The following is a 23677-nucleotide window of genomic DNA, read 5'->3' as shown; positions in this document are numbered from 1 at the left end:
GCTTTGCTGCTTCAGCTGCCCCCCCCCCCTTTTTTTGCACTTGGGGCAGCAAAAAAGCCAGAGCCAGCCCTGGCCGCACAAGCCTTCATTCACACTGTAGCTGCCAAGCAGGGCTGGCTTTAGGCTCCGCGGGACCCCGATTCGAAGGAGCTGCCACCAAAGTCCCGCCGCTGTCTTCAGCAGCAGCTCAATTGCTGCTGCAGAGGAAAGTCTCTGCCAAAATGCTGCCAAAGACAGTGTCAACGATTAAGCTGCTGCCAAAGACAATGGCGGGACTTCGGTGGCAGCTCTTTGGGACATGGCGGGGCCCTCTTAGGGACATGGAGCCCGATTCCAAGGAATTGGCTGAATTGCCCTAAAGCCGGCCCTGCTGCCAAGAGAGCATGGCCAGCCACTCTGGCAATTTAACCCATGCCAGGATGTAAGGATAACCTGTGGGACAACTCTAGCCGGTGGTGTTAGGCTAAGAGCCAAGAGAACCACAAGTTCCGTGTACAGCAACCTCAAAGCTGCTTCATATTCATGTCAACATGCCAGCTTTAAACATGTATTCTATAAAGACTGCCCAAAAACTATCATAGAATGCACCACCTTCTCGCCCAACCAGGCTGAGTAACGTCCTTGTAGTAACAGTTGCTATAACATAGTATTTTTTCCCTATATCAATACAGTTTATCTGCTAGAAACAAGCAGATCCACTACCATGTAACCAGCTAGCTCCCCAAGGACCATCTCTAGACCAGGTGATTAATTGGGAACCTCTACACCAGCAGTGGGCAAACTTTTTGGCCTGAGGGACGCATTGGGGTTGCAAAACTTTAGAGAGGGCAGGGTAGGGAATGCTGTGCATGCTGAAACAGCCTGGCCCCCGCCCCCTATCTGCCCCCCTCCTGCTTCCCACCCCCTTACTGCCCCCCTCAGAACCCCTGACCCATCCAACCACCCTGTTCCTTGTCCCCTGACCACCCCCTCTGAGGCCCCCCTGCCCACCCCCTCTGAGGCCCCCCTGCCCCTAACTGCCACCCGGGGCCCCACCCCCCATCCAACTCCCCTACTCCCTGTCCCCTAACTGCCCCAACCCCTATCCACACCCCCACCCTGACAGGCCCCCCAGGACTCCCATGCTTATCCAACCCCCCCCCCCACCACCACCAACCTCTGCCCCATCCAACCCCCCTGCTCCCTGTCCCCTGACTGCCCCCCAGGATCCCCTGTCCCTTATCCAACCCCCAGCCCCCTTACCATGCAACTCAGAGCAGCATGTCTGGCAGCTGTGCTGCTCGGCCAGAGCCAGCCCTGCCGCCCAGAGTGCTGCCCGCGCAGCAGCATGGCTGTGGGAGAGGGGACAGTGAGGGGGGGCTGGGAGCTAGCTTCCCCAGTCAGGAGATCAAGGGCCAGGCAGGACGGTCCAATGGGCCTGATGTGACCCAGAGGGCGTAGTTTGCCCACCTCTGCTCTACACCACACCAAGTCCACAAAACAATGTTATTTTGCTTACATTTCAGTCATCTACAGGGATACCTAGAATTTTCTCTAATCCCAAGAAAAGATCTGAAGTTGCTGTGTATTACATTTCCTGCACAATGAAAAAGGAGTTTGCTTTACAAAAGCTCCTCAATGCATTCTGTAGAGTCAAGTACTTTTCAGAGGAACAAAATAAATAAATAGTTCTGAAGTTACTATTCTGTAGCAAACTGACTAGAAAGTTTTAAATATGTTCTACTTTATTTATATCTCCTTTCAATATCCATGGCTGTATACAGGTTATGTATTTATCCACACATACCTGAATCCAAATGACATCACAAATGGAGAAATCTTTTTCTTAATAGTACTGTTAAAAGAGGAACAGAGTCAAAAGTCAGTGACTATCAGATGCAGTGGTAGACTTCAGTATTAAGAGTTACATTTATTAAGATTTGTTATTGCAAACTTGTCTGCATCTTTGCTGAATTTTAAGAGCTACTTGGAGAATGGGTATGAAAATATCTGTAAAATATATAGCAGCATAGACTCCTAGATAAACATGTAATCTTTGCATCTGAAAGTGGGTTTTTTTAAACACACAAAAGCTTATGCTCAAATAAATCTGTCTTTAAGATGCCACCAGACTCCTCATTTTTATTAAATCTTTCTGTCAACTGGTGACAAGTAACAAAGGTGTCAAAGAGGATGACCTCTTGCACCATAAAACTGAAGTGTGTTCACACACTCAGGAATGCAATGTTACCCCCTTCTATTTTTCTTTAACGTTCTATATGCTTTCAAACTAGGTTTTGAAAGATGTATATACACATTTGTGATTGATATTCAGAGTTCCTACAGAATTTGATAGGAGCCTTTAATTGCAGATTGTAAAGTTATTACAGATCATAAGTTGTAAATTGAGCTGAAGATGCTACTAAGGCCATCCCATGTACACATTGAGATGAAGTGACAGCAACTGATTTGAATCTAGCCAAACCTCAGCTTAAAAGCAGCATCTTTTAACTTTAGTGCCACTGTACAAAGATAACATGGCATTCAGCTCAGCTTATTCAAATGATACGTTTGGAGATGAACATATGAACAAGTAACTTAATCTGACTAAAAGAGTGGGAAATTAGTAAGCAAATTTTAGTTTTCCTGCTCCCATAACTCATTAAAACAGTAAAGGTCCTGATTCTCCATTGCATTACTCTAGTTTTATGAACTGAGTTACACAGGAAGATCAGACTTGCTACGTCTGCTACAAAAAGTCACTAAAGAGATCAAGGAGTTATAAATGGATCCCAAATTAATTTAGTCACTTAAAATAGACTTTTCACTTTTCTGAATTTCCACATTGGACAAAGCTACTAGCTGAATAAGCTTTGCTTTGTTCTTTCCACTGTACATTCTCCAAGACTGAATGCAGAATCTGTCAAGATCAGAGTATTTTATGTTTGTAATGCACACTTTTGAAACTCTAGAGTAATTGATATTGTAAATCTCAGACATGGTTTGTCAGCAGGTATTTGTACTTTATGTATTTCAGATCAATTAGTTTGCCAGAAGAAATATGAGTATTTCTCTATAAGGTGGACTGAGCCAGTCAAGTTACATGCTTTATAAAAAGCAAGACTGAAAGCAAATACATAACAAAGTCTTCTGAATCTAGGACATTAGGTTTTCTTACTAACAGGGCCAGCTCCAGGCATCAGTCCAGCAAGCAGGTGCTTGGGGTGGCCAACGGAGCGAGGCAGCACATCCAGCTCTTTGGTGGCGGGTCCCTCACTCCCTCTCGGAGTGAAGGGCCAGCTACCAAATTACTGCTGCCACTTCAGTCTTCAGCAGCAGCGCTGCAGATCACAACCACGGCTTCCCTGCACCCCTTTCTTTTTGCTGCTTGGGGCAGCAAAAACCCTGGAGCCGGCCATGGTTACTAAGCAATGACCGACTGAGCTCCTTTTCAACATTTCAGCAAGCCATGCTTCCTTCTCAATTTTGGCTTGGGAAACTACACTAGACAGACAGTTTCTTTTGCCCAGCAAAGATTAGAACAACTTTAACTTACCGGGAGCAAGTGTCTGGTTCATTATCCTCAACGCAGCCATCATCAATCTTTACACTGGCCTCCCCTGTCTTTTGAAAGCTGCCAAAAACAAACAAAAAAACCACAACAAATCAGACTAGGTCTTAGGTTAGCTGCCCCCTTGAAATAAAGCATGTTCAGCTCCCGTGTGCTAGAAGAGTGCTCCACTCAGGTCAAGAAAGAAGCTGGGACACCACCAGGGGTTCATGACCCCTCAGGGGGTTGTGAGGTTATTACATGGGGGTCATGAGCTGTCAGCCTCCACCCCAAAGCCCTGCTTCGCCTCCAGCATTTATAATAGTGTAAAATTATATATATATATATATATAAAATAAAAAAGTTATTTAGGAGGCGGTCACCAATACAAAGGTTTGAGAACCACTGGGTTAGAGTGTGTGCAAGACTCAGCAAGGAAGGGGCAATGCTCCAGAAGCAGGAAGTTTCCTGGGAGAGGCTCTGGGTGGAGAGGCAGCCTTAGAAAGTAGTGCTCAGAGCAGGGCTGCCCAGAGGATTCAAGGGGCCTGGGGCAAAGCAGAGGAACAGACATAAAAAAGGCGCCACCCACTGCAGCGTTTGTACTCACCACTCTGAAGGACCCACTGCTGAAGACTCACTCGCTCCGGGTCTTCGGCAGCACTGAAGGACTTGAACTGCCGAAGACCTGGGAAGGGATTCTCAGCTGGGGCCCCTGCAGGGCCCAGGGCAAATTGCCCCACTTCCCCACCCCGGGCAGCCGTGGATCAGAGCACAGAAGAATCCTGCCATAAGTCCTGAAGCAGGAACAACTGAGAAAGGCAGAGGGGAAATCCCCTAGGATTGGTAGGCCAGGGAGGGCTGAGAATTTTTTTTTTTTTTTTTTTTAAAAAGACTACCTTAAAAAACAAAAAGAGTAAGTGTAGCAGTTGGTCTTGTGTGCTGGGACAAGACAGCACCTTACAGACACTTCCCCCCCCAAAACAAGGATATTAGCACTACACCTGCTTGAGTGCTGCTCACAGCAACAGACAAAAAGAGAGGCTGGCATCAGCATTTGGTGAGGTCTTGCCTCTTCACTGATCATTGCTTCTAGCAAAGGGACTAAGTTAACAGTTTAGTACATGTGGCTAAGACATTAGAGGCAGAGTTGTTCCATCTTAAAGACTATTTCAGAGTAGAAAATTAGTGAATGACCCTATAAAACATTAAAATCTTCTCCCTCCTCCCCACTGAATATTTCAATTTTAATTTTAAATCTAGAAGTTTGATGATACGAAGTCTCAGGGAAGGTAACTAGAGACTGAGATGCCATCTAGCAACATGTTCACTTGCCAGTATTTCAAGTGAGCTGCTTTCAAGTCTATTCCCTAGCATATACGTATCATAGGGAACAAGTACTGAAGGGCTGTGCAGACCAAGCTAACTTCTGAACCCTAGAAGTGAGGTCTACTGCTTCTGTTATGATCTGAGGAATCTTGCACTGTTACTATTGTATAATTTGACCCCACATCTCTGTAATAAGTCAAGTACTGTAAAAGCAGCTTCAACTAAAGAGCGCAGGAAACTACTCCATCCAAACTCATTCAGCTGTGCCTACATTTTAATAGGACAAGCCTACATAACTCTACAAGTCACATGCAATGACTCAACAGCATAGCAGACTCTGGCCTTGTCTGCAGGAGACACTTACTCATTTAACATAACTAAACCAATTTAAGAACTGATGTTAAACCAGTTTGACTCTCTCAGGTAGGCAAAGCCTTAACCCTGAATTCTCAAGTTCCTGTCAGTTTAAGGCTGGCCCTTATGTACCATTTGTGTTGCTTTTTATTTTAAGTGCATGAGACAGGTTACAGCCTCAGCCCAGGAGTATTACAGAAGCAATCTACTCAACCTGCAGAGGTACATGTTAATATGTTCATTGGAAAGTGCCATCAGGGGAGCAGTGCTAAGAAGATTTCCCTATGTCAGCAGAAAATGGTGACCATGATGCTAGGTCTCAAAAGAGTGTATGGAGTTACTCAAGGATGACAGAATTCTAGGGAACAATCCATGAACATAATTAGGCACCCAAGTCCAGTGGTCAGGTGCCACGGCAATCCCCAGGCACCTAAATTCAATTAGTGCCTAAATTTTTTTTAGAGTAGACATTCACTAGGCATCTAGGTTCCTGCTGCTGGGTGGCTGCACTGCTGCCTACTGCTAAGCACCTGGATGCCTATCTCCTAGATAAGCCCAAGGGCAAATAATGAACTAGGGAAAATAGGTGTTTGACTGTTTGCATGCAGGGCCCAATTCAGTAGTTGTGCTCAGAGGCCACCTGCTGGATCAGTCCCCTCAGGAACATTTACACAAAACAGCTGGGGGTGAGAGAAGAGAGAAGCCTAGGAGATAAGGTACTCATGTGGGAGGAGGAAGTCCCTCAGTTCAAGCCCTCCCCCGCACACCTGAAGGGGAAAGGGATTGGAACAGGATCTGCCACCTCACAGGTGAGTGCCCTAACCACTAGGTCAGAGTAATTCTAGCTTGTGGTCCAGTTAATAGTTAAGGTAGAACAACTTCAACAGGAGAGATTGAGACCCACATCAACCCTCACCCCCCCTCCCTTCAGCCCCCCCAGTAACCTTCAGGGCAGAGTACAGCCCTCCCAGGCTCAGGGCCGCCCGGGGTGGGGCAAGTGGGGCAATTTGCCCCAGGCCCGGCAAGCCCTAGCCCAGCAGCAGTCCAGGTCTTCAGTGGCATTTTGGCAGTGGGGGCCCTTCAATGCTGCTGAAAACGTGGAGCAACTGAAGGGCCCCCCCCACCGCTGAAATGCCAAACCACCACTGGGTGAGTACAAGCGCTGCAGCTCCCCCACTTTGCCCCAGGCCCCCTGACTCCTCTGGGCGGCCCTGCCCAAACTCACCTCTGCTGCTCTTAGGGCTCTAGCTGTCAGCCTGCCACCTGGGCAGTGGGTGGACAGAGATTACCAAGTAAAATTAAGCCTCACTCATGATCTTGGGATAGAGCTCTCGAATGCCATGGTTGGGGAAAAAATTCTGACATTTGAGAGTTCTATTGGAAGATCAAGGGTGAGGCTTAACTTAGTAATTGTCTCTCTCCTGATAAATTTGCATGAGTTGACCTGCCTCATCTCCCCCTGGATAGCTTAGGTGGCTCCCCATCCAGCATACTGGCCTTGTGGATTGCATTCTCAGGTGCCTCTCTCTCCTGGCAGTGCTATGTACAGCAGCTTAGGTGGCTAACTCAAGCTTTGTGGATCCCAATATTGTTCCTGTGATTTTCTAGGTGCCTAAAATGTAGGCATTGCAATACTGAGTGTCATGACACCCAAGTCCCACCCCAAGAGAACCACTGTGGGGAGAACAGTGAAGAAAGATATTTCCACTGGCAAAGAAAAAGGCATCTGCAATACTGAAGGAACCACCTGCGTACACAAGATACAAATAATGCTGACCCAATACAATGGTAATGGATACATTATTGTAGTAAAGATGCCAAACATCCATCAGCCATGAAACCACTTAAAGTTAGCAGAATAAGTTCTTGTATATCTGTACATGCCAGGGACTAAACCTTGTAAATCATAACTCCATTGACTACAAAATAATTTGGGGAGTTGGATTTCCCAAAAGCTAACTTATTTTATCCTGGTACATTTCCTTCACAGCACTCCCCCAAGGAAAGTATATGCTGCCCTGTAATTCCAGCCCACACTTTGGTCCACTCCCCTGCTAATCCCAAGGTTGTTCCAAAAAGCCCCAACAGGAGTTTGGCAGAGTAGAAAGCAGAGGGTTCATTTGTATTCAGGCTGCTTTATCTTGACCAACTCTGTCCCCTGCTCCACTGGTCCCTACAAGTGGAGCTGGAGGGAGGAGATGACTCACTACATGAATAGATCTGTTTTACGTTTATTCTAGGTCTCTGCAATTTCTTATACCTGCATTTCAGGTATAAGACACTATTTGGGACAATTTTATTTCTTTTAAAAGGATTCACACCCGGAGTGCCCTCCCAGGCCCCACAAGAGGGGCAGCTACTAGGACTAGAGTTGGTGCAGTAATTTGCTGTGAAGATGACAGATCTACCCTTTGATTTAATTGCTGCCACAATGCCTAAGGAACAGGCTGATCTGAAAAGCTTAGAATTGAGCATTTAGAAGAAATGAGAACTAAGATCAGATCCTGATGTGCTAAAATCTCAGCCAGATATTGTCTAAACACAATAGTAAGTGTCTACAAGTAATTTTGGAACTAAGCATATTAAAGGGATAGCCAGACCTGGTAAAAAAATAAATGTTATCAATTTTTTTTGGTGAAATTTCACAAACATTTTCAGCCAGTTCCAGAAAAGTCACTACAACATCCAAGGTGTTTTCTAATGTATCACTATTTTAACACTTTACATAGATATTAATGTTATGGAGAAATTAAGTGATAACTCACCTATACATTATTGCAGCAGCTCATGTTACTTAAAAACACCGATTATTAATGCTTCACAAAAAAGGGAAGCCACCATTAATCTTCAGAAGTAGCATTCCAAACACTCCAAAAAATGAATTCAAATAAATCTATTTTGCTTACTGGAGAATATGTATTTGCAAGCAATCCAGGAACCAGTTTAGAACAGTTTTAGTACTGAGTACATGCTCAGAAAGCACTGGCACTGCCTGGATGCAAAACTATTCCAGCTAGTCAAAATACCTAGTTCTTATTACAGGAAGGAACTGTGGAGAGTGCATGAGCAATTGCATCAGGAAAACTGTAGCACAGAAACGTTTCTGTGCAGAACAGGATACCAAACAGGAAAGGAAAAGACAGGAAGAGCACTAATCAAACTCATGCTAGAGTAGCACTTTTTAACCTTCCTAAAGATCTCTGCTGAATGGTTCATTTTATTACTTTCTTCTGAACAGAAGCTTTAATAAGACAGACAGAATAGCCTTAACATTTAATGCGCAAGTCAGGAAATTCAAAGTTATGCATAAGTTTATGCAGAACCCAGTTCTGCCATTGTATAGTAGAGTCACGCAATTTTCAATCTCTGCTTAACTCTACATTTTTTGTAGAGTTAGCTGGCATACCAGGGTGCTTTGCAGCAGCATTGCCTGGAATGCAGCAGTTCAAAAATATATTTGCCTCAACACATTGTGTTTATACACTACAAATATAAACATGATGGGTTTTTAAGTGTTTGCTATTGTCGGGGACTCGAACCCCAACAGCGAAGTTCGTTGTCTGACCGCAGAGAGACAGGCAACACCAGCAAGGTCCGATCAAAAGTTCTTTATTGACAAGTGCACGTGTCAGTAAAAGAACAGCTCGTATCCGAAGAGAACCAGCAGCTCCTTTACAGCTTAGTATTAGCCTATATAGACAGTTTTATTACGTCATAAATCATTTACTTAACCAACCCACCCCCTTTGTCTAACAACTAGAAATTAGACACCTTTTAATATATACGCATGCCTAGTCTCTACAGCATTAAATTGTTAATATCTCAACAAGCGCCAAAGGTTAGGAATGCGAGGGAGTTAAAACACACTGAACACTAAACCAAGGAGTTAGAGTCAGAACTGTGAGATGCTTGTGTTTCTTATCAGTTCTTCAGACAGTTTGTTTCTCAACATAACAGCTGGTCCCAGCCCCTTCACTGATCTCACTGTTTCCCAGGGCTTTGTGAGACAATGCTGCTTCTCAGTATTTTCCACTCTGAGATTACCCAGAAACCTCTAGATGCTTGACTTCAGTCAGGTTGGCACAACTGGTTTTGTGCTACATCTTTATTCAGGCCTAACACTATTAATTCATTGGCATTAGTGCACTACCTTAAACTGACTTGGATCTGGGCCTAGCCAGTAAGGGTTAAGTATCTGTTTTGTTTAAGCAGTTTTTCCAATGCCCATGATTTTATTACAAGTCTAGCAGTTTCTGGCACTGTTCTCAAAGCCCCAGCTCCTGCATCATGTCATTAAGCAACAGTCTCAGCATTCATTTTAAGAAGTTTGTAGCCCTCACGGTTGTGAAGACTGAAGAAATGAACCTCAGTGATCAAAAGGCAAAGGCAAACAAGACTCCAATTTATCTAAAAGTTTGATTTTTAAGCCTGATAGATGATTTTTGAGACAAGGTGGTTTCAACAGAAGATATTTTCTCACCAACAGAAGTTGGTGAGAGCTTTTGAGCTTACACAGAGCTCTTCTTCAGGTCATAATTTTTGGACTTTTAGTACCTCAACATGAAATGGGAAGATTTGTAGAGAAGGGCAGTTGATAAGCAAGGATGGCAAATGTGGGTAGCCCAGTGTGCAGCAAAGCACAGGATGGACTAAGAGCTACAGGGTTAGCAATACTTTTAAGTTATTGCTATTTTCCCCATTAATAAAATGGTGGTAAAATATACATGAAAGAGCTGACAGTCAGAAGACATTCAATTACAGTAAAAAATGTCTTTGGTTATCATACAATTTAATATCCAGTCAGGAAGAGGTAATTTAGTCTTAATTGTGGAGGTTTAAAATTGTTTAGAGTTTTCCATTTATGAGCATTTGTGCTGTTAATTTAAAGTTGGTATAGGGGTTGTTTGTACTCTGTTGTGGAAAGTTTGATGCATGTCTTGTGCCTATACATTTACATATATGCCATATGATTAAATACCACAGCAAAGGATGGACAAAATTAAAAAAATATTGTCTTATACTGTGACAAGATACCTGAGATAGGCCATTAATCTTGCTACATGCCCTATTTATGTAGGTCCCAAATCAAAGTCACTTAAGTATAGGGTTGCCAACTTTCTAATTCCAGAAAGTCATACACCCTTGCCCTGCCAACTGTCTGGTCCTTTCCCCAAGACCTTGCCCCCACCACTCATTCCAACCCCTGCTCTCCCCCACCCTCTCCCATGCTCATTTTCACTGCAAGGCCCAAATAGGCATATTTATTGCTATGACAGATGTATTATGCTAAGTTCAGGTTTTATTTGTTACAGGATGCTAGAGCTGGCAGCAAAATAATCCAAAAGGGTAGTTTAAAAAAAATGAAATTTCACTAATTTTCATTATTCTTTTCCTCCCCACTTCCCCTTCTTCTTAACCAGCTTCATGTTTTTTGTTCACTAAATTTGTGTGTGGAATTAGGACCACACATTATCACAGCTGCAATGGGTCCATTAAAGGTCCACTCCCAAAGCCCAAATACAAATCCATACAGCACAACCATAGAAATGCACCTGTCCAGATACCAATGAAAATAAATCTGTAGAACAGAGGTCAGGAACTTTTGGCACATGGCCCATCAGGGTAATCTGCTGGTGGGCCATGAGACATTTTGTTTATGTTGACCATCTGCAGGCATGGCCCCCCTACAGCTCTCAGTTCCCTTCTCTTTTAAAAACTTGTTATGAAGTGAATACACACATTTCATGTCATCAATTTGTGTGCAAGCCAGCAAAAGGAATTAAAATTTGCAGCCTGACTTTTCACAGGTATACCCACATGCAGCAATACATGCACCTCCCTATACAAAGGCATACAGTCTTACATGCTTACAATGCATGTGTGCGCACACTTGCCAACACAGACACTTTCTCATACACTTTTCCAGGGGCTGCCTAAATCCACCCTTTCTGGCTGGGTGAGGGTGGGCTGGAGGGGAAAAGTTGCAGGATGGGAAAGAGGCCAAGGACAAGAGCAGGGTGGGGGTGTGTAGGGGCAGTGCAGGAGAGGAGGGGTAAGGGGTATGTGGGGCAGATGGGGATGTGGGGTGAGGCAGAAGGCTACAAGTGCATGAGGATGTGGGGGGGACACGGGTGTATAGGGACATAATGGGAGTGCAGCAGTGTATGGAGGTGAATAGGATGGGGGATGGAAGCTTTGGGAGGTGGAAAGGATGGGTGGGAGAGCACTGTAAGGGGTACAGGGCTGGGATGGGACAGGGAGGGATGCAGTGATGGGGTGGGATGCAATGACAGGGTGTGGGGATGCAGCCCCATTCCCAGTATTTGGAGATGGGGATACACATACCTCCAACTCCTGGGTGCCTGCAATGGGGCAACAGCCCACAGTTCTCAGCAGGACACACACCACAGCTGGAGCCTAGCCACACGAGGAGAAGAGGGCCAGGAAGCAGCAGGAGAGGCACACGCCACTCAACCCCTCCACAGCTGCCTGCTTAGTGCCTGCAGTACCAGTTGCTCCCCTGCCCTGACCCAGCCAATGGGAGCTGCACCCATGGGCAGGGCAGCATGCAGACCTCCACTGGCAGCCCCTAAGGCTAGGAGCCAGACATGCCAGCTGCTTCTGGACTCAGGAGCTGCACAGCACTAGCAGGGAACCTGCCAGCCCCACTGCAGTGCCACAAACCAGACATTCAACAGCCCAGTCAGCAGTGCTGACTGGAGCTGTCAGGATTCCTTTTTAACCAAGTATCCTGGTCCAAAACCAGACATCTGGTCACCCTACTTAAGCATATGCATAGCCCAAGATCCACAAAGGCACTTAGGTGCCTAAGCCCCAGACGTAGGCACCTAAATCCAAGTTTTGGATCCACAAAACTCCTGCCAAACCCTGTAGATCCATAAACTTGCACAGCACCTAAAGTTTTGCAATAAAAATCCCTCAGGAACCTATGTTTCTGCCTCTGTGCATGTGCCCAGCTGCTCACTCTAGGCATCCAGATGCCTGTCTCCTGCCTAAACCACAGAGCAACTCACAAGCCAACCCAGGAGAATACAGGCATTCACCTGCCTAACTCATGTGCAGGGCCCAATCTGATGGGTGTGCTCAGGAATTCGCCTAGACTGGCATGTTTCCCCTGTGACCACCATCTTCACAATATTTCACCAAAGTCAGAGTGAGGCTACATGTGGTCTCTGCCAAAAGCTATTAACACAGGTTGTCATGGTATTGCAGGATGTACGGACAGAAGATATTTTAAGAGAGTTACGTAGAATAGCATGTTCCAGAGCTGATGGAGGTGAAACTAGTCACCTGGGGCAGAGTGGTTCTCAGAGCTAACTCAGTCAAGAGTGAACTGTCATCTTTCCATCCAGCCCAGCCAAGGGTTTATAGTCTATATGAGGTGTGGGCCTGGGCCTCTCTCGGACTCCTTTGTGCTTCGTAAAGACCTTGAAGAAGGGAACCATTGGGATGAACTGAAGCCAATAACCAGGGTGTTTTGTTAAGTAAGAGTCGAACTGCATAAATAGATACCACCTTGTACCTTTCTTTCTCCATTACAAAGACAACATTCTGCCAACGTGAGCATCTCATGAACAGGGTGACCAGATAGCAAGTGTGAAAAATTGGGACACTTTCAGTGTGGGGAGGGAATATAGTTGCTTATACAAGACAAAAAACCCTAATATCAGGATGTCTGGTCACCCTACACATGAAAGATGGAATCCAGCTCTCTTTACTGGAGAAGTGCTGTATGGATTGACACTGGCTAAGAAATACTTTATTAGCCTGGGAAGGGACCTGCTAATAAGTATATGCTCTAGAGTGCATTTTATGTTTGTCTTATCTGTAATCATGTTTTTCCAGTCCTTACACTTGCTTTATTTGAATCTTTATCTTAAGCTTTGTCACAAACTTCTATTTAGTTTTACTATAAACACAACTAAATGCTGCATACTAAGGATATCGTTGAACTGAGGCGATGCTAGTGAATGAAGGCCACTGCTTCCACAGAGGTAGCCAATCTGTGTTCATTGTGAGGGTCCAGAAGTTGAGGGACTGGGCACTCGAGTAGGATGTACAGACAGGCTGGAGGGATCTGTGCCTGGAGCCAAAGCAGAACACTGGTGGTTAACTATTGCCATAGTCTCTCTGCTAGGCCCCAAAGGACTCACTGAGGGAGCTAAGTGCTGGGACATGCAAGTTGCGAGCTTGCAGAGGGAAAGAGCAAGCCCTGCAAAGCCCAGAGTGGGGCACTGGTGTTGCCAGCAGCTGGTAGTGTTGAGCAAGTTTCCCCCTGAGGGCACAGACAAGGCTCCTCTGCAGTAAGCAGGAGATAGCACTTCATCCTGAACCCCTTGGGTAACCCCAAAAGGGTCAAAGAGCTCTATCCACTGAGCTATGGGATATCCTGATGCGGGAGCCCCACATCTCTCCTGTTGAATCTCTTCAATAATGGATAAATAACCCAAGTGACTGAGCAGGGGGCCTGGACCCAGGGTCTCCCACATCCCAAGCAGCTGCCCAAGCCACTGGATTGCAGAGTCATTGCCACACCCTCTTGCCCAGCAACTATTTCTACACACTGTAACCCCTTCAACAGGAGAGAGACTGAGGGATCCTCACAGCAGAATATCCCACAGATTAGTGGTTAGAGCACAGACTTCAGAGGTGGGAGACCCCCATTCAAGTCCTCTTCTCCCTCTCTGGGGGAGAGGCTGGACTGAACCTGGGTCTCCCACATCCCAGATGGGTGCCCTAACCACTGGGCTAAAAGTTATGAGGACAGTGGCAGCTGTACCACCTCCTCCCTGCTCCAAATCCACTGTCCTGTGTGCAGCCAGGCAAGCACCCAACTCATTCCCACAAGAAATGCTCTCCAGGTGGTTGGTTCTGTTCATAGATCCCTAAGCAGAGATAGGCCTCTATCTCAAGAGAGGCTGGGCTTAACACACCCCTCAGCCACATTTCCCCATTGGCTAGCTTAGGCGGCTCCCTGCCTAGCATGCTAGCTGTTGTGGATCATGTTCTAAGACTATCTACCACATTGTATAGGGCAGGGGTGGGCAAACTACAGCCTGCGGGCCACATCTGGCCCATGGGATTGCCCCCCCATGGGGGCACAGGCCCCGCGCCACTCTCAAAAAAGGCCGGGGGGGCACAGAGGTCTCCATGTGCATTGCCCTTTCCTCCAGGCACTGCCCCCCCACAGCTCCCATTGGCCAAGAATGGGGAACCTTGGCCAATGGTAGCTTTGGGGGAGGTACCTGGAGGCACAGCAAAGGCAGCACACACAGAGCCCTCTGCCCCTCCTCCCCCAGGGGCCGCAGCACTTCCTGGAGCAGCAAGGGCTGGGGACAGGGCAGGCATGCAGGGAGCCTGCCTTGGCCCCGGTGCGTGCCGCTGCCACCCCGGAGCCACTTTAGGTAAGCAGCACCAGGCCAGAGCTCAAACCTCTCCCACACCCCAACTCCCTTCCCTAAGCCCCCTGCCTGCACCTCACACCCCCCTCCTGTATCCCAACGCCCTTCCCTGAGCCCCCTCATACACCCTGCACCCTTGCCTTGAGCCTCTTCCTACACCCTGCACCCTTGCCTGCACCCCACACTCCCTCCTGCACCCCAACCCTGAATACAATTTCCCCACCCAGATGTGGCCCTTGGCCCAAAAAGTTTGCTCACCCCTGGTATAGGGAGCCTAGGTGCCTAACTCAGCTTTGTGGATTGCAGTGCTGTTCTTGTGCTTTTCTAGGCACCTAAAAGTTGCAACACCCAAGTCTCTTTGTGGATCCCATCCAAGTTTAATGCTTTGCTAAAGTCAGGGCTATAGTGCCACAGATATGCACAAGAGCATATAATCTTGCCATATCTTTACAAGTGTAGCAGAAGCAACCTTTTCATTGGTTCCACAATGGGCCTTGTTCTAGCATAGAGCAATTCTGAAGCATGGAAATTCAGAGTTAAGCTTGCTGCCCATCCTAATTTACTAGGCAGTAAATTAGAAATTCCAGATCAAACTTATCATAGCTTTAGTAAATGGCATCAGTGTTACTGGATGAGAGTTTAGTCTTTTCATGTACAATAGACTTAATTCCCCTTGAAGGAAAATTTAGTTACCGTATTTTCCGCACTATAAGGCGCACTGTATTATAAGGCGCATGCTAAAACATACGGTCTACAAAAAAAGGTAACGGTGTTCATAGTGTAGTAAAAAGGTAACGGAAGCAAAACAGTGAGTTTAGTTGAACTTTATTCTACTATTTAACAATACACTCATTTTTTAATCAATCGTCTCCCACAAATCCATCAAAGTCCTCATCTTCTGTGTCTGAATTGAACAGCTGGGCAATTTCGCCATCAAACATGCCGGGTTCTCTCTCATCATTGTCGGAGTCAGTCTCGTTGCCAGGTGGCTGTTCAGCAATGATGCCAGCTTTCGCGAAAGCTCGGACAACAGTTAAAGCAGATACCTTAGCCCAGGCATCCACAATCCATTCACATATGGTGGCGTAACTCGCCCGGCGCTGCCTCCCAGTGTTAGTAAAGGTGTGTTCGCCGTCTGTCATCCATCGCTCCCACGCCGTTCGCAACTTCACTTTGAACGCCCTGTTTACACCAATGTCCAGCGGTTGGAGTTCTTTTGTTAATCCTCCTGGAATGATGGCAAGCTCCGAATTCATTTGCTTAACTTGGTTTTTCACAGTAGCGGTAAGATGGGAACGCATGGAGTCGCAGATCAACAGGGACGGTGATGCGTGGAAAAAACCATCCCGTCTCTTTACATACACCTCTCTCAGCCACTCTCTCATTTTCTCCTCGTCCATCCAGCCCTTTTGATTGGCCTTAACGATGATTCCAGCTGGAAACTTTTCTTTTGGCAGCGTCTTCCTCTTAAAAATGACCATAGGTGGTAGTTTGTCCATTACCATGGCAACCAAGAACAACAGTGAAAGCCGACTTCTCATGCCCCGTGGTGCGTATCGATACCGTGCTGGTCCCCTTTTTCTCCACAGTATGGTTCACGGGGATGTCAAAAGCGAGGGGGACCTCGTCCATGTTGGTGATGTGGTTGGGCTGGATCTTTTTGTCGGTAATCTTGTTACTGCAGTAGGTGCGGAAGATGGCCAGCTTTTCTTTGTAATCCGCCGGCAGTTGCTGCGCCACGGTAGTTCTTGCGCGGATGGAGAGATGACGCCTTTTCATAAAACGAAAGCACCAAGACGGACCTCCTTGAAAGTGTTTGATCTTCATGTCTTGTGCTATCGTTGTTGCCTTCAGTCGAATGCTGACTGTAGAGACGCTTCTCCCGGCTGTTCTTTGTTCAATAATCCATTGTTCAAGTTGGTCTTCTAACTGTGGCCACCTCGATTTGTTCCCGCGGAAACTCTGTTTCGTCTTCTTAACTTGGCGCAGTTCATTTTCTTGCTTCCTCCACTTCCGAACCATAGATTCATTGGTGTTGAATTCTTTCGCAGCTGCTCTATTCCCATTTACAACCGCGTAACTGATAGCCTGTAGTTTGAATTGTGCCTCGTAAGCATGTCTCTTCACTGGTGCCATTTTCGGGGGTCCTTAGACAAACAAATGTTGTTTTGCAGCATACCGGTAGTATACCTACCGGAGGAGTGGAGAAGGTAAATGTACGTACTGTACGTATTACGTAATATTCTCTGATTGGTTTATCGCTGCCAGCGTACGTAGTTTGTGTATTACGTCCCTGTGTCAGCGAAAAATGGTCCGACAGTCAATCAAGCAAAGTGCTTACCAAAGTCGCACAACAACATTTTTACAGATTTTGGAACTCAGTGCACACATAAGGCGCACCGGGCTATAAGACGCACGGCCAATTTTTGAGAAAATTTAAGGCTCTTAGGTGCGCCTTATAGTGCGGAAAATACGGTAATTTCTCTGTAGTTCAGTAGTCTGACAAATGCAAGAAATCCACCAAGATGGAATAAGATCACCATGCCTACCACAGACTAGGTACACTATATCCTTCCCAACAGAATCTTAGCATACCTATATGAATACCCTTCAGTTCCGATTCTTAAGTGTGTCTTTATGTACTTGTATACCACTTATAATATAGTCCTGCCACGAATGCAGGGCACTGCACTAGATGACCTTTTGAGGTCCCTTCCAGTTCTATGATTCTACGTTATATAAATTGGCATTTTAAGTATGTTTTCCCTAAATGTGACACTCTACTCTTCATGAAACACACTTTGTATAGTAAAATTATATACTGTATATATAATGGCAGCAGCCTCCCTTTAAGTTCAGAGATTTCAAATACAAACTCATTTCCACCTGGAAGTGCTTACATATTATATAGATGAGCATTAAGGAAACCCTAAAATGGACAGACAAGAGGTTATACACTGTACTTAAGTTCTGTAATTACTACTGGCTAGGTTTCTGGTGGACTACTCACCCATCAGATTCTGGCAGCTCTGACCCTTGTTCATATCTCACAGTTGTCATTTTGCTCTTTCCAGTTCTGTTGCTCTTAAAGAGAACGCATCTAGAAAAAGGAAACAGGTTTTGAAGAAACAACATTTTAGATTTCTGTATTACTTCAAATGTCTTAGATATGCACTAGCATCCATTATAGGAGTTTCACATACAAGTTTAATTAATCTAAACATTCAGAAAAAGCTTCTACTTCATTCCTGAAATTTATATAGCTTTATATCCCTAATTTAGAAAGTACTACGCACCTGCCTAACTTTAAGCATGAGTACTTCTACTGATGTGCTTGGAGAGTTAACCACATACACAAGTACCTTGCTGAACTGGGAGTCTAATACAGTAGAACATGGGTCAGCATGGCAACCTCTGGCACGCAGCTCACCAGGGAAGCACCCTGGTGGGCCAGGCCAGTTTATTTACCTGCCACATCTGCAGGTTCAGCTGATCGCTGCTCCTACTGGCCTGGAGCCGCAAACCACAGCCAGTGGGAGCCACAATCAGCCGAACCTGCGGACGCGGCAGGTAAACAAACTGGCCCGGCCCGCGAGGGTGCTTACCCTGGCAAGCCACATGCTAGAGGTTGCCAACCCCCGCTGCAGAACCTCAGAGTTACAAACACCTCAGGAATGGAAGTTTTTGTAACTCTGAAATGCTCGTAACTTAAAACATTATGGTTCTTTGAAAAGTTCAAAAGTGAACACTGACTTTGAAACTTTACTATGCAGAAGAAAAATGCTGCTTTAAACCATCTTAAAATTAAACGAAACAAGCATAAACAGTTTCCTTGCCTTGTCACTTAAAAAAACCTTTTTTTAGTAGTTTACATTTAACACAGTACTGTACTGTATTTGCTTTTTTGGTTGTCTGTGCTGCCTGATTGTGTACTGTACTTCAGGTTCCAGATGAGATGTGGTTGACCAGTCAGCTCATAACTCTGGTGTTTAACTGAGGTTCTGCTGTATACCAAAGTAAAGTAATTTTTAAAGCATTCCATCAGGCTTGTATCTATCCGAAATAGCAGATGTTTTATCCATCTTCTCCTTTAAACCATATAGTGCATGGAAAAAGCCAGTACAGACTTAAGTGTTTCTCATCTAAAAGTGACCTAAAAATAAGTTCAAATACATTCCAGAAGCACCCAATTTATATTAGAATTTCTGGTTTACTCCTTAAATCCATCATGGACTGCCCAAGTACAACTTAAGAAAAACTAGAGACCATGTTTTCCATTAGTGATGTTAATATCCGTGAAGTGTGTAGCTACTTCAGGGATATTTAAAGCAATGTTAAATTGAGCATTTGTATTTCAAGAGAACTGAGGTGTAGTTTCAAACTGGACCACTAAGGGACTTCCACCCATATCCACAAAGGGACTTAGCTATTCTGATGCTGAGCATCATGGCCACTAGCTTTTAGGTGCGGGGGGGGGGGGGGGAGAAGGGGAGAGAAGACACTAATCACAGGAACACCACTGATCCACAAAGCCTGAGTTAGGCACTTAGTTTCCTATACAATGAATGGGGAGAGACAGGTGGCAGAGACTGATCCACAAAGCTAGGTGGGGAGCCACCTAAACTAGCCAGTGCAAGACACCAATGAGAGGGGCATGTGTTAAGCCACACCCCTCAGAGAGACAGGCACCAGGGGAAGATACACATGCAGAGCCTGAAACAGCAACAGCAGGACACCTCCCTTATAACCTTGAGCCAAGTGCACATGGGGACTCACCCACGATATGGGAGACCCCCTTGGTTAAGTCCCCTCTCCTCCTGAGGAGGAAGGGATTAGACCAGGCACCTGCCACCTCTCAGGTGACTGCCCCAACCTCTGGGACATAGTCACTCACTTTCACTGGCCTAATGAAATATTAATTATTCAATTACTTAATTACAGTGGAACAGCTTCAGCAGGAGCACTAGCAAGAGCCCCACATCAGAATCTCCCATAGCCTGGGTGAGTACCCTATGCACTAGGCCAAAAGTTAAAAAGGAAGGTCCTTTTCCTCCTCTTTCCTCCCACCACCAGCTGTGGTGTGAACTTCCTTGAGGGGGCTGATCTGGTAAGTGACCTCTGAGCACACCTACTAGGTCAGGCCCTATACATGACTTAGGGGGCTGTACACCTACCTTCCCTAGTTCGCAAGTCACGCAGGATTCGGGCTGGACATCCAGATGCCTATCATTAGGCAGCAGGCATGCTCAGGCAGGAGATAGGTGCCTAAAGCAAGACTGCAGTACACCTAGCCAGAGGTAAAAATAATAGGCACCTACACAAGCAGCCAAGTGGAAGTTTTGTGGATCACAGTGGGGCCTAAAAATAGGCTAGGCTCCTAAGCACCTTCCTGGATCACACCCTTTGTCACTGACTTCAGACCACACAGCACAACTTTGGCAAATGAGAATAGATGGGGACAGGCAACCCAGTCTTGGAAGAAAAAGGAGTGAGATCCAGGAGTTAAAGATTAGTAGCTACTTCAACACACCTGGGGCACTTCTCCCCCCCCCCTCTCATTGGGCAACCTATTGGGCAGACAGAAGCTCAATGCAAAAGGGGTGCAGAGCAAATCCAGGTTGGTGAGATTTCTGTATAGAAAGGAGAGTCCATTTTAGCAAGTTTAAGCAGAACCAGGCAACACTGCTAGGATGGTTTTAGTCTGCTTGAACTACAGCTCTGTTTAACTTCTTAAGCAAGTACGTGTGTCCTCTCAACCCTCCCTTCCACTGACCGCAATGCAATGCAGTCCCTCCCCTAGACTGTAATGGAAGTTCATGACATTTGTGTAGGCTAACAATGCTGTGCCTTGTACGCAACATTAGCAAGGGAGATGCACTGTCAATATGAGAGAGCCTAGCTGTCCCTTCCCTCATGCAAACAACATTCTGATTTGGTTGTCAGCCAGTGAGTCCGCCACATCAGCCATTTATCGAAGTGAGCTTTGTGTTACTTCACAGAACTGGCCTAACCAGGAACCTAACGCTTGGGTGATGCATCAGCAGAGGCGCAGGGAAGATAAGCACTCTGGAGGCGGGTTAGGGGTTACTTCTCCCTTCCTCCCACAGGAACAAAAGGGAGGATGTCAACGGAGATTTTAAATGATCGGCATATTCCCTGGATTCTCGCTATAACAGGGGCCCGGCCTACTCCATCCCCAGCGGGACTGAAAGGAGCCCGGGGCTGCCCTGCACAGCTCCCGGCCAGCCTGCAGCCCCAGAGCAGCGGTTTCGGTTTGGTACGCCCCTGCTGTTTGGGTGGGACACTAGACAAGCCAAGAGAGCGGAGAGTGGAGGAAGTGATGCGCGTTTCGCCACACACAGATCCCGCGGCAGGCACATCTGCAGCAGCTGCAGAGCTTGAATCCCCGCAGCAGCAGATTGAGTCAGGAACAACCCACGAGGAATCGCTTTGATTGTCTCCATCAGGCGGCGTCTCCCCTCCCCCCAAGCCCGCTGGGTGCCAGGTGTAGGGGGCTCGAAGCCCCTCTCCCGCACATCTCCCCCTTACCTAAGCTCTGCAGGCGGGGCTCTGCGCTGCTGGCCCCCGGGGTGACTCAGGCGAGGAACCCGCAGCCAGAGAGCTGGGAAGTCTTGTGACCGGCTCAAAGTTTAGCTCAGCACAAGCTCCCCTCCCTGGTCCGCTCCGCGCTCTGCAGACTCAGCAGGGAGGGTTTGGTTTTACACGTCCTACGCTTTATGTTAAATAAAAAAAAAGTCCCTCGCTACAGTAGTAGTAGTTCCAGTTCCCTTCGGTGCAGCGCAGCAGCTGCTTCCCGCTCCCGGCTTTATTGCACTACGGCGGGGAGCAGGCGGCGCTGATTGAGCCTGGTGCTGCTGGGGGAAAGCCGCCCACTCCAGCTCCACACCTGATTCCCATCGGTGCTGCTCACGCCCTGCCTGCTGGCTCAGCAAAGTGCTGGCCGGTTTCAAGCCCAGGCAGGAGCTGAGTGGCCGCTCGGGCAGTATCTATTAGGTTTCCGGGAAACGGGGCAGGCAAAGCCCGCCCCATGCTAACAGAACCCCCCCCCCAGCCTAAGGGGAGCTTCCACAGGGCCTCAGAAACCCACTAATTGCGGGGGACAACTAATAAAAGAACAGGGACAGGAGTGCGGTCAAAGGGTCATAAGAAGGGAGCCTGATGGGGACACTGAGCAGAGAACCCCAGACAGCGCCCACTGCCCGCTCGGGCAGTACGGAACAAGTCTTCTGCAAAGGGAACACCATGGTCGCGTGGCACCAGGCAGGTCCCTCGCCACTAATAGCAGAATAATGAGTGGTTCGTGCATGGCATTTGTCATGCCTGGATCTCAGAGTGCTTAATACAGTGTCAGTGCGTGCCGAGTGTCCCTTCCCATCTTAATGTTGCCACCCTTTGTTTATAACAACAATTCCAGGCTCTGGCAGGCCCCTGCTCCTGCAAACATTCATGAAACCTTATTTACACAAGTAGCCCTCTGAAGTCTTTTCAATGTAAAGGCTCCTTGTGAAGGATTATAGCCACCTGGATAAAACTGTGTACAGTATATGCATAAACACTAGCAGGTGAGGGCCTATGTTAAGGGCTAGCAATGGTAAGGGCCAGGAAATGCCGAGCCTGCCCTGGAAATCACTATTGCTTAAGGACCTGTTCCAGCTCCTGCTGACTTTAATGAGAGTGAACATGTCAGGAAAACTAAGCACATGGGTGCCTGCAGGATCTTGTCCTAAGTCAGTAATGATTGCAATAAATGCAGACCTATCACATTCAGGTTGGGGCCTTCTTCTAAGCTATTGGCTTATTATAGGATTAGTTAATTAATATGGCACAGCACTTCGAAAATGTACAGTGCTCTATAAGGCCTCAGTCCTGTAATGTGATGTACGCAAGCAGACCCCTCCACCTGCGTGAAGTCCTACTGAAGTCAGTGGGGCTTGTGGGCAGACAGGGGTCCACCCACATGCAGAACATTGCAAAAAAAGGATCCACGTGCCAAGGATCTAGCTTCTTTTATGGTACTGTCACCTTGCCATCTAAGATGATTTTGGATCACTTTGAATGCATTATTACAAGTTATCATTATGTAAGCCCTTCACTGCTAATACACATCAGTAAAAATGCTGTCATCCTCTCTCTTAATTTGTTTCTGTAAATCTATGCACTGTATAAATCTGCTCTTTGGCCATCCCAGTGCACTTTCTGTCCAGTTTGTGGTGTTTGTATATATAGGCCTCGATCCTGCAAAGCCTTATGTAGATACTTAGGGGTGGTCTACACTGAAAACTTTCATTGACACAGCTATATGAGGGGTGTGAAAAATCTACACTCCAAGAGATGTAGCTATGCCAACCTATCCCCTGGTGTAGATAGTGCTAGGTGACCTTACCACCTCTCAGTGAGGAGGATTAACTACAGTGATGGAGGAACCCCACCTGTTGCTATAACGAGTGTCTACACTGAAGTACTACAGTGTGCTGCTATAATATCTTAAGTGTAGACATACCCTTAACTTTCTGTACTGAGTGCGAGTCATCCCATTGAAGCCAATGGGATGACTTGTAATGTTGTACATGGGACTGACTGCTCACAATATATAACACATAGTGTGTAAAGTTAAGCACACATGTACATTTTTACAGGCCTTGGGCCTTTGATTGTAAACTCTGAGAGGCAATGTGTTTTGGGTTATTTTGTGCCTTCAACAGTACCAAGCACAATGTCACCATTTAAGATTAAGATTAATTAACAATATTCTAATTTGAGCAGTTCAATATTTACCTCCTAGTCAAGAAAAACAACTACTCTTTTGATGATCGTAAGGCCTTATCTACATGGGAAAGCTTTACCAGTTATACTGGTAAACACTCCCATGTGGACACTCTTGCCCCAGTATAGGATTGTCTTTTTTTCAGTTTATCTTAAATCCCTTCCCAAATAACATAAAATAAACCCCCAAAAAGGGCAATCTTATACCAGAATAGGAGTGTTCACATGGGTCTTTTACAAGTATAACTATATTGGTTTAGAA

The 23677-nt window shown here is 46.4% G+C and overlaps 1 protein-coding gene across 1 annotated transcript in view; it reads right to left on the bottom strand.

The window, feature by feature from the left end:
- Positions 1 to 21441, bottom strand: part of LOC123369345 (phosphatidylinositol 3,4,5-trisphosphate 3-phosphatase TPTE2-like) — a 42463-nt gene extending 21022 nt beyond the window's left edge. The window contains exons 1-4 of the mRNA XM_045014840.1: positions 21181 to 21441; positions 17642 to 17731; positions 3536 to 3613; positions 1787 to 1834 (exon numbers count right to left, since the gene is read on the bottom strand). Coding sequence (XP_044870775.1) covers positions 1787 to 1834; positions 3536 to 3613; positions 17642 to 17691 — 176 coding nt within the window. The 5' untranslated portion in view covers positions 17692 to 17731; positions 21181 to 21441. The remainder of the gene's footprint in view (positions 1 to 1786; positions 1835 to 3535; positions 3614 to 17641; positions 17732 to 21180) is intronic.
- Positions 21442 to 23677: the final 2236 nt, after the last annotated feature.

This window comes from Mauremys mutica, chromosome 1 (assembly GCF_020497125.1).
Source record: "Mauremys mutica isolate MM-2020 ecotype Southern chromosome 1, ASM2049712v1, whole genome shotgun sequence".
Classification (NCBI taxonomy): Eukaryota; Metazoa; Chordata; order Testudines; family Geoemydidae; genus Mauremys; species Mauremys mutica.
This window is presented reverse-complemented; position numbering and strand designations above follow the sequence as displayed.